This window comes from Leptidea sinapis, chromosome 3, assembly GCF_905404315.1.
Source record: "Leptidea sinapis chromosome 3, ilLepSina1.1, whole genome shotgun sequence".
NCBI lineage: Eukaryota > Metazoa > Arthropoda > Insecta > Lepidoptera > Pieridae > Leptidea > Leptidea sinapis.
In genome coordinates, this window is record NC_066267.1 from 16,428,829 (window position 1) to 16,441,366 (window position 12,538).

General features: G+C 35.1%; 1 protein-coding gene across 1 annotated transcript in view; it reads right to left on the reverse strand.

The window, feature by feature from the left end:
* Window positions 1–12,538, reverse strand: part of LOC126978997 (uncharacterized) — a 262,335-nt gene that overhangs the window by 32,146 nt on the left and 217,651 nt on the right. The window contains exon 5 of the mRNA XM_050828140.1: window positions 8,117–8,330. Within this exon, the coding sequence (XP_050684097.1) occupies window positions 8,117–8,330 (214 nt within the window). The remainder of the gene's footprint in view (window positions 1–8,116; window positions 8,331–12,538) is intronic.

The following is a 12,538-nucleotide window of genomic DNA, read 5'->3' on the forward strand; positions in this document are numbered from 1 at the left end:
ACCGAGATTTCATAACTTCTATCCATCTCAAGCTATGCGATGGTTGGATATTAAATTACTACAAAAGATTCCTTTAAGCACTTAAAGAATCATAAAACACATTAGCTATATGGCTTTGGTAACATTTACTCTGCGTATGTGCTTTTTTAAAGAAGAAAATCATAACAATACTCTCCACTGCAGAGATGATAAACGAACAAAAATCTTTTTACAATAAAAATACTGACTCCAAACTACCTGTTTTTATATTTAATAGCCAAATTGGGTGTGTTTGCGATACGCACGTTAGAAGGCGAACTGTAATATGTTATGAAAATTTAGATTATTTAGGAGTTAAGTCAAAAAATATTAATAATATCCCTGAAGATTTGATCCCAGCATAGCTTCATTAAGTGTCTATCGCTATAATTATAAGCTACACAGAAATTGCACCTTCATGAAAGCAGCTTGAACGTCAGCCTTAATAAAGCAAAATTTATTTAATAAATAAAGTTTTTGATTAGATTATTAAGTGAGTTAAAAAAAATATATAATCTCCAGTGAAGTAGAAGCTATCGCTATTCTTTTAGTGAAACAAATCCTAAAACTTGATGGCATACACGATTTTGTCAGTGGGTAGTAAAAAGGGCTCACATGGGCTGTAAGCCTCTCCCGTTTACGGCCAAAACGTACTGTATATAATTGCTTTCATAATCTCACCGGCTAAGAGCTTGGGCGCAGTTATCACCCTGTTGTGAAATAACTGGTGCCTTGCTTGTGCAGGGGAAGTGAAATAAATGATAAAAGTTATTGCTTACAAAAGTAGGTCAAACAATGTCTAAATGTAACTATCTTTTTAACATACAGTTGGACAATGAAGGCTGCGAATACTGTAATGGTAAGAATTCACCGCTACATCAATTCTCTTGCAACATTACAAGAATCACAGGAGCGTTTTTTTGATGGTACTCATGGTGTGTGGCTTGGAAATACCACATGAAAATTAAATTCACTTATTGTTTGTGCAGAGAAAAATAAAGTATATTGAATACCGCATTGGGACTTAAGTAAACACATATTATAACTAGTGGACCCAACAGATGTTGTCCTGTACACACGTCTTAAATTTGAAAAATCGGTCCAGCCGTTAGGAGGAGTTCAGTAACATACACATGAACAGGCGAATTATATTATATGGACGGAATTGAGAATCTAAACCAATCTCAAATTCACTGAAACAAACAAAAATATCATCAAAATCGGTCCAGCCGTTTAGGAGGTAGTTTAATTGTGAATCTAAACCATTCTCGAATCCACCTGAAGATACACACCAATCTCAAATTCACTGGAACACACAAAAAATATCATCAAAATCGGTCCAGCCGTTTAGGAGGTAGTTCTATTATCAATCAAAACCATCCTCGAATCCCCTTGAACTCACACAAAAAATTTCATCAAAATCGCTCCAGCCGTCTAGGAGGAGTTCAGTGACATACACACGCACACAAGAAATATATATATACACATATAAAGATTATAACTATTATCATAATTTATGCAAGACCGTACTGCTACATAATTTAATGGAACTGCTACATCTGTATATATATACTATGTAAATATGCTTGAATATGACTGTTTGTATCCTGAAATAAATAAATAAAATAAATAATATATAAGTTTACATAGACATTGATAGCTAACACATGATATGATGATAATTAACACATCAAATTTTTTTTTATGAAAATGAGTGACGAGACCAGCAGGTTAAGCTGTTGGTAATTGATACGTCCTGCCCATTACAATGCAGTGCTGCTCAGGATTCTTAAAAAACCCAAAAACTCTGAGCGGCACCACAATTGCGCTCGTCACCTTGATACATAAGATGTTAAGTCTCATATCCAGTAATTTCACTAGCTACGGCGCCCTTCAGACCGAAACACAGTAACGTTTACACATTACTGCTTCACGGCAGAAATAAGCACGTTGTGGTATCCATAATCTAGCCGGAATCTTGTGCAAAGGAGCCTCCCACTGGTAAATATAGCGTAAAGTAGGTATAGCGACAGTCTGCTAACCTCTATTTTCAGCAGCGCACGCACAATAAAACAAAGTGAAATACGTATCGCAAGTGTAAGACGTAGCTTGTCACACACACTAAAGTAGTAAGTCTGTTGTTGGGCGATGCATATGCTTCTACAATATGATCCCAGAAAATGTACAAAACAAATGTATTACGAAATTTAAAAGAATTATTAAAAAACGTTTGTGTGGGAAAAGTTATTACAGCATAAACTATTTTCTTAATGAAACCACGGACTGGGATTAAAGTGAACACCCTCAGGCTCTTTAATTATAAATGTTTATTGTACGATATTACATTATAATCCATATTTTATATTAATAAAAAAAGCCCGCTGAGTTTCTTGCGCCCATTCTTCTCAGGTCTGAGGCAGTTCTTTTGAATGGGTGGTAGTTTTTGACGTTCAATAAGTGATTTTAAATCCTATTTTGAATAAAAATATTTGAATTTGAATTTGAAAGTAATAAACCTGGGCTATTGTCATATTGTGATGCCTAACAGCAATCTATACGTATAAATTATCTAAGACTATCATATCGACTATTCGATTCAACCTACCACGAATTACGAATATGGGGAGAGGCATAATACGTATCTCGCTGTCGGAAAATACATGAGCTAAATTTAAGTTATTTACATTACTTGTGGGTGGGTCCTTAGCATAAGATGTTGGATGGATAGCGAAGCGGCGCCTTTTTCTGTAGTCAAGCCGTTCTGTGCAAACACTATTTGTTTAGCTGTTTGAAAGGTGATGTCGTTTCTTTCGGCATTCGGCTAAAGAAATTACTTACTATTAATATTTCTCTAGCCGACTCGTTCGTGTTGTTTGTATATATCAAGATTACTGAACGAACTTGCATTGTTATGGCCAGGGTGTATACAGACACAGACTCTCAATGAGTTCGAAATTTGTGGAACTTAGTATTTCCATTAATTATTTGGATCTATCCAGTTTTTAAAAAACAGTTTCATTTATAATATGTAGGAATAATTAATAAAACAAATCTATAAATATTATATAGGTAATTAATTAACCCTTACATACTTATATTGGGAGTAAATTAATTCTCAAAACTTTTCTTTACCGTTCCGTAGCCAAATGGTAAGAAACGGAACCCTTATAGATTCCTCCATATGTCACAGCTACTCTTCTCCGAAACTACAAGAACTATACTGTCGAAACTTGTTAAGCAGATGTATTGTGTGAACCACATTAAGATTTAGCTATTAGCTAGAGCTATTTATATAACCACAAAAAATAGAAAAAAAAACATTAACTTTCTGTCTGCTCACATTTCCATATGGCAACGGCATGAGACCACCGTGAAATACGATGTTATAAAGTTAGCACACAAGACATTAAATTCTGGGGGTTCCCCATACTTAGAACGTAAATTTTTTCAAATTTTTTATTCATCAAACCCAAACGTGTGGATAGGTCTTCAAAAATTTTATTGAGGTTTCTAATATCTTTTTTTCTATAAGTTTGCGCGAGAGACCCTTCCAAAGTGGTAAAATGTGTCCCCCCCCCCCTGTAAGAAACTGATAAAACTAAAAAAATTACATGATGTAAGGCAAAATTCCATAGAAAATTTGTTTCAACGAGATCAAGTATGTAGTTTTTTTTTTAAATACGTCATATATCGTAAACCGCAATATATTACGGTATACCGTTCATTCCGAAAACTGAAATATAAAAAATATATTATGTTATTTGCTGCTACAGAACCCCTCATGGGCGAGTACGACTCGCACTTGGCGGGTTTTTTTTAAGAAATCGCTCATCCCCATTTCGCTCAGGCTAAACAGAATAAAAAGTAAAAATATAACGCCTTGCTATATAACAGAGTATTGCAATCCAATATTGGCTACGATGCTTAATAATTATTACATTATTGTGATTCACAGTGACGTTCCATACATATAGACAAATCACGTCGTATAAAAAACCGAAGTCTAGATCATGCAACAGATAACACTATAATAAGCTTGGAGTGCTGATTTTTTGTTTCGTTACGTCGTAAGCTGCTTGTGGCGGCGACATGGAACGGGTCGTTCCCTTCCCTAAAAGATATGGTCGAGGGAGGCGATGGCTGGCCCATGTGTCATGATCGTGAACGGCGAAAGGCGCTACTTGTGGTGGCAAAGTTCATCCTGTTACCAGAAAGTCTGCTTCATGTTTTTAAAATTAAAGCTATTATATTTTTTACAATTATTTACGAGTATATTATTAATTAGTATCTTATAAATTATCAAATTTATTAAGTATGTGTGGGGATGCATTCACATGGGGCACACTAAAACTTTTGCACTTCTAGCTAATCGGAACTACATATTTGAATTTCGAATGTTATATTTTTTTAAAGGTTGCAACCTTCTCAGTATTTAAAAAAACAATTGGCGGGAAATCATTTATCAATTGTTTTTTATCACACATCAAAGTTCTACGTACGCAACGAAAATGGAATAAAGTCGAAAAGATTTTAAAACTATGATTTTTTATGATTTTAGAAGTTCTCTCTCACCGCAAGACAGTGCCGCTCGTCTTCAAAATGCTTTTGGGAGAGAAGCACCTTGCTTGAGAACCATGAGGCGATAGTTTTCTGAATTTGAGAGAGGTTGGGTTTCTATACATGACGGATTTCGTGAAGGGCGGCCTTCAACAGCCGTCAACGAAAATAATGTGGTTACTGTTAAGCGGCTAATGGAAGAAAACCCGCGGCTAACCTATATACACAATTCGAGGACTATTTGCGATTGGTATGAGCCAAATTCAGTAATTTAACACGAAGAATTGAAAGTTCGGAAAATTTGTTGTCCTTGGATCCCTCATGAATTGACAGCGGAGCGGAAGCGGGCTTGCGTGGAATGGTGCTCACAGATGCTAATGAAGTACGACCACGGACATTTTAATGCTGTTTATGACATTGTCACAGGAGACGAAACAGCAATCTTGGTGTTTGAAAATGAGAACAGGCCAACAAAAGTGAGGCAGGCGAGAAACGTTGGTAAAAAATGATCGCATTTTTTTTCTCGGCTACGGGTCCCATCTGCACAATTCCATTTGAAGATCAAAAGAATGTTAAAGCCGAGTGGTATTCTACCATTTGTTTACCCAGGGTGTTAAATAAAGTTCGCGAAAGACGACCAAAAAGCCGCGTTCTCGTTCATCATTACAACGTATATCACACACGGCCAAGAAAACTAAATCATTTTTTGCGTCCGAAAAAGTACATTTCATCTCCCACCCTGCTTATGGCCCCGACCTAGCACCTGTGGTTCTGTATTTTCCCCAAAATCAAAGATTTGATTAGAGGTTACACTTTTACCAATTCCGAAGAGGCAGTGATAGCGTTCAATCAGCACGTAGAAAACATGCCTTTAAATCTGTGGTCCACCTGTTTTAAAAAAAAATGTTCGATCGCATGAAAAAATGTTTAAAATGTAAAGGAGGAGTATTATGAAAGCATCATGCAACAGCAACATAATATTTTGGTTATAACATGTTGTTTTCTTTAAGTTACGCAAAACTTTTACCCCCTTATTCATAATGGTCCGCTAACTTTAAACAGCCGCTAAGGAGTGTTTTTTCTCATTCTGACTTAGGTCAATATAAGAAAACAGAGTGAGAATTAGCAATGCTTCAAGTTAGCAGACTATTATGACTAAGGGGGTTGGTGTGACCTAGGTACTCTTCTCAATAACTCTATTTTTTTCGGATTATCATTATCACTTTATAAATATTGTAGTTGAAAGTATTTGTAAAAAGATAAATTACAAACAAAAGAGGAATATTAAAGAATAATGGAATAATGATACAATTTCAATGCACACCGCGTACCTTAACATATCAGAAACTAGGAAAGTACACCTATTATTGAATGGATCCCATTGACCATTCTTGTCCAAGAGCGCATTGAAAGTTTATATATATTAACCGTACTCAATGGGATATTGAAAAAATATAATTTTCATCTCGAATCTTTGAATGACGATCGAATGAAGTAATCCAGGCTTTGAACAATCTATTGTTCACTTTATACGATTTAACTTCGGAAATGTAAATAAAACTTAATTAACAGAAATGCTTAGTATTTTGAAATTTTGGCGAACTCAAATACCTTACAAAATTCTACAAAAAGAATTTTGCAGGCTAAAATGCTGAGTATTTCAGTGTCCAGCCAACCAAACCTACATTTCATCGTGTCCCGTTTGAATAAAAGTAAGAGAAGCACAAATTAAATGCTTCTTTCTACATTTATTTGTTAACGTTTCTAATACGAGCTAGTATTTCAAGAATAATTTATTGTATCTATAATAATAGGTACGATGTTATTCAATGCAATAATAGATTTAATACTATAAATTTCGTTATCTTAATATTGTCAATTATTATTGAATTTAAATAGGTAGGTCTAACTAAAAACTAAAGAACTATTGAGAGCACAATTTAAAGAAATAAATATCTTGACTGTTGCCTCTCAATATATTCTTGATAATGTTATGTATGTGTATAGGTATAAAAGTGAATTTGCTAGAAACTGTCATAACCATAATGTTAATACCAGGAACAGACATAAACTTATAATGCCTTCTACTCGGCTAAGTCGTGTAAGTACCTGAGTCTTTTGTGGGGTATTGTATATGCTTCTACAACAAGATCCCAGATAATGTTCAAAACAAATGTATTACGACATTCAAAAGAATTGCTAAAAACGTTTGTGTGATAAAGGTTACTATGTATAACATAAATGACTTTCTTAATGATACCACTGATTGGAAATAGACCTACCACCCACAAGCTATTTGAATAATAAATTTTATTGTACAGTTTTACACTGTAACCATATTTTATAATAAAAGCATAAAAAAGCTATGTTTGTTGTACCCGTTCTTCTCAAGTATGAGGCTTACCATTTGGAACGGGTGGTAGTTTTTGACTTTCAATAAGTGATTTTATATCCTATACAATATTTGAATTTGAATTTATATGTTCAGTTTTCGTCAACTGCTACTCCATCTATTTCTACAGTGCACTTGTACTATTGTATTCTGGTATTGATTCTGGAGTAATTGAATGCATATTATGAGCCACTCTACAGTCTAAGTGCACGCGTAGATTGTATCACCGCCGCACTGACACCGTACCGCAACGTTAACAACGCATCCTTATATAATCGCTGCGCCATCAGTTTTTGTTTCAATGTTTTGTGCATTGCAGGCCTCTTTATAATAATGCAATGCTCTTGTGTTTGTTTTATGTCATTGTTTATTAACATTGTAAAAATAATGTACAATTTTGGCTACAAGACATTCACATGTTTTTAGATGGCGCAGTCTTATGGCACAAAATAATATGAAAATCTCTATCATAAAAAAGTATCTATCAATTTATTTTTATTATATAAATTCGGCATAATGAAGGCTACAAGAGCAATGCATTGCAAAAAAATTGCAGAAGTAGGACAAAATCAAGGAGCAGTGATGTGGTGACAGCTCGTTAGCGCCTCGTTTGTGACATAGTTACGCGGCACGGTAACAATGCGGTTGCGGTGCAGTCTACACGTGCCTTAAGTGTAACGGATGAACACTATTGTCAAAGAGATCATATTATCACATTCCACAACAGCTTAACCCTTTTCTTGTTACTTTAATGGAGATAAATACCTCCGTAACCATAGGCATGAACTGTTTCTGTTCCACAGAGGCGCACAGTACCAAATGCACAGTCACATATAACCCGCACTCTCACCGCCCTCTACGCTCTTCTGAACGCAAACCCTGAGTGTGACTTGTTTGCGAATCAATGGACGGGAATAATGACAGAATGCCTGAAGTACTATGAGCGAGATGAATGTCTGAATTAATAATGAATAATGTGTAATTAATGTAATTGGTGTAAACCGTTTTAATTGACGTAAAATAAATTAAATAAGTGAATTATCTGCTTGTGCCGTAATAGACTCGGTGCTCGGTTCAAGTTGAACAAAAATTAGCCAACGCAAAATGTACACGAGTATTAACGGATAGCTAGAAATACAAAGAACTCACCAATTACAGCAAGGTGTACTCTTCTGACCAAAGGAGGGTGTGTGGATATTTGGCATTCGTAATATCCTTCGTCTCTTTCACTCACGTACTGGATGAGCAGACGCCAATCATTTGGCTGCTCGAAGGCCAGTGAATATCTCGAGTCTGCAGAGTATGTGTGGCGTCCAAAAGATAGTAGATGAAGGTCATCTCCCCGCCGTCGAACCCAAGAAATCTGTGGATGATAAAAATAATTACAATAAACAATGAGTACAATGCAAGTCTATCGAAGTAAGCATTCGTGGGGCGGGTTTTCAAGGCGTTGTTTTTCTAAAATATTACTGCTTGAGGTAATTCTGTATGCGTGTGGTGTCGCACCATAATAGCACCACCCCATCTCCTGCCGTGGGTCTCGTAAAAGGTGACTAAGGGATACAAACGCCGGAGGATGGGCAGAAGCATCTTTCGTTAAGAGCACACAATTTACTACGATTGCCAACCCGCCTGCCAAGCGTGGCGATTATGGCAAAAAACCCTACAAAATATGTCAGACACTTTTAGGCACTGGCCCCCAGTCCCCGGCGGCCCCGCTCGTCGTGGCCACGGTAGCATCCACATAAGCGGCGAAGCAGTGGCAGTGGGCAGGGCACGTAGTTCAACGGACAGATGGCCGTTGGGGCAGTAAAGTCTTCGAATGGCGACCTCGTACCGAAAGACGCAGTGTTGGTAGGCCTCCCACAGGATGGACCGACGATATGGTCAAGATCGCCGGAATACGTTAGATGAGGGCAGCGCAGGGCCGATAGTCATGGAAATCTTTGGGGGAGGCCTTTGTCTAGCAGTGGACGTCTTCCAGCTGATGATGATGTGGTGTTTCTGAGGTTCTCCAAGAAAAACTTCTGTTTCTGTTAGTTAAGTCTCAAATCTTAGGTTTCCGAATTATTTGCTCTTATACAAATAATTCAAATAATACAACTTAAAACAACCAAGAAACCACGATAAACAGTCGAACAGAGGGGCAATGAAAAGTGAAAATATAGATATTTTATCATTAAAAACAGTATTATTATTATAAGATAGAATACCAATTATAATATTCGATTAAATTTATGTATCAATTTTATATCAAAATGTAAATCAATCAAGTTATCTTTAGTCGAATGAAATCAACAATATATAATAAGTTTAGATACCAAAAATTCAATGCAAAAGTTACGCTTCCTCTATTCAAATATTTTAATAGAAGCGAAATAAGCTTTACCGCCTTAATATAAGGTTTAATAAACAAAGCTATCTAATGGATTTCATTCTAATGAGACATTAATTGTTTAGCGAAAATTAATGTAATGAAAATAATATTATGTAAATCAAAATTGTATCTATAAATTAACAATTGCAAAATAGTGGTAATTATTAGAATAATCATTCGATATTTATTTTTGGACATCATTTTTTTAATTGAAAATGTTCTACGATTTTCTTGAAAAAAATCTCAAAGTTGATTATTGTCCGATACGATGCTTACATAGATTACTAGTTGACGATTTAATACACTTGCAATCACTTTGACCTAGTATCGCGCTAAGGAGATAACATAATCTGTTAAATCACGCCTATACAGCTTCAATATATTTTGCAAAACTTCAAGTATCAATGAGATACACAAATTTAGACCAAAAATGCGAACAATACCTTTTTTTATTTCACTTAAGGCTTTAAATATATTCTTATAAATATCTTGAGAAAATGTTCTTATGAATATTATAAAAAAATGGCTCTGTCGTAAATCCTATTACTCCACTGCTGAATACCTAAATGATCGGACAGCCTGGAACTAGATTGTGATTATTTTATAGTGATAGAAATGACTGTACAATAATGTATATTTTTATTGAAAAGAGCGCAAAAAAAGAATGCTGGGAGAGTTTCTTGCGCCGCATCTTCTCTCTCTGAGCACCATTTGTTTCCGAAGCAGTAGTAGTATCTAGTAGTTATTAGAAATGACATCAAAACGAATTCTAAAGGAATCAATTTTGAGAAAATAAATTCCTTTTATGCCTTTATGCCTAAATTAAATGTCTATGAGTAAGAGTTTCTCGTTAAGCTTTTCTTTCTTGATCATAAGGCTAATAACCTATAATAGAGGTACCAAAACGAAGCATCACGACATAGCGTCCTTGCATGTGCTGGCTACTAGTAGAAGTAGATTATTTGCTGTCAGTCAATGACATTCTTATGTATAAAACGTCAATGCTGTCAGTTGATATTGCCGTTACAACTAGACGTACCAAAATCAGCAATTTTGTTTATCTGTTCTTGGCTTGAGGAGTATTTGTAGTACTTTCAAAAAGACGTAGTCCTAGACTTATAAAAAAAAGATTCCATCTTTCTACATTTCTCTTTCGTTCACAAAAATCGTTACCTTTTTGCTCTTAATAGTCATTTTCAACACTAGAAATATGTGATTGCTTGTAACTTATTCTAATAGGCTTCATAAGATACATAAATAGCCACTGTTCAGGCATTAGCAATAAATAAATTTAAATCATTTATTAAAAAATGCCTCTGTCGTAAATCATACTACTCTACAGCTGAATATCTAAGTGATTCGACAGCCCGGGACTAGATTATGATTATTTTATAGCAAACAATATTGTATATTTCATTAAAAAGAGCGCAAAGAAAGAATGCTGGGAGAGTTTTTTGCGCAGCTTCTTCTCTCTCAAAGCGCCATTTGTTTCCGAAGCGCTAGTAATACCTATTATATTAGCAATGATAACAAAAAAAATCGAAAGGAATCAATTTTGAGAAAATAAATGTCATTTGTGCCTTCCTGTCTCTCAAAGAGCCATTTGTTTCCGAAGCTGTAGTAATATCTATTATATTAGAAATGACAACAAAAAGAATCTAAAGGAATCAATTTTGAGAAAATAAACTCCTTTTATGCCTTTTTACCCCTAACAAGATACTCTTGCATATATGATCTTTTGATCTAGCCCCAAATTATGTATATTAGGCATAGTGTGCACTATGGGTCCCACAAAAAGATATATTTTATAAAAACATAATATAATACATTCATCTAATAAATGCTTGCACCTATCACCTATCTATTAAGTTAGAGTCGCTAACCATTGGGCTCTATGAGCCGTCTTTTACTATTAAACTTTTATGGTTTTTGTATTTATTTTATTCGAATTAGAAGGATGATTTCGGTTTAAGAATAATAAATATTTCAGTTTTATTTAATGTGTAATTAATCCCAGAATTGAGGGTTGTCACTTTAAAATCATAACAAATTGTTCAGATTTGCAAGAGCGAAATCTCAAGTAAATTTCCTTATATGCAAATATTGGGGTTGAGCAGGTTATCAAATGTAAAGTAGATCCTGTAGATGAAGCCATAACCTTAGAGTTGAACAAAGCATATAAGATTTTATAAACGATACGTCACTCGAATGGTTGGTACAGTTGGATGTGCGCTCGCACGGAACGAGAAAGGTAGCGGGTTCGAGTCCCGCATCGTTCGTAAGATTTTGTTTTCAATTTTATTTGTATAATTAGTCCCATAAGTGAGGGTTATCACTTTAAAAACTGTTAGAAATTGTTTATATTAAATATCTTGGATTAAATCCATGGTTATCTAATAACGTGAAACATAAAAAATGAATTAGGATGACGAATATTAATAGACTCATATTAATTAATAGATAAATGTGTGAGTTTGGCGACATCGGTTTCCTTAGTAAAATGATATTATGCCACTTCTACTAGTTTTTTCTGTTCTATGATCACGGTGATACATAAAAATGGCTATTATACTTCAAAGTGCAGATATACAATAATTTGTATATATTCGGTTGACAGATGAATAGCTTTTTAATGTGAAGCTTAAGGTTCAGAAAAACAAAGCTTATAGAAACTCATGTATGCTAACGAACGACCTCATAACTAATACAAAAACACGAATACCTAAACGTCAGGAAACCATGAAGTATTGTACTTGAATGCTTTCTTGTTCCAGGAGCAAACTAAATCCTTAAGTCGTATCTCAAGATCCGACTCGTGATATGCACTGCACAATGAAGTATTTATTAAAAATCAAATACAAAATTTCATTGAAATCCCTCTTTGTGGCATTGTCAAGTATTGTATAAAGTGGTTCTTATTTGCGATTCTATTATTCTAGGTAACACAAAGTCACCTATATTGTTTAAGTATTATTGTCAAGGGTGTATGTTATTTTATTCCCTTTAATAGGGAGGCGATGACTGATGCTCGTGAACGGGCGTTACTTGTGGTTGCTGGGAGATCATGTCATCGAGAATTCTGCTTCTTCTTGAATTCCAATTTCGCATGACACGCCACAAGTTGGGATATCATCTCCACTATCTGGATGCTTGGCGGTCCTCCACGGTGCGGTTTTCAAGGAGCTTTCTTCCAC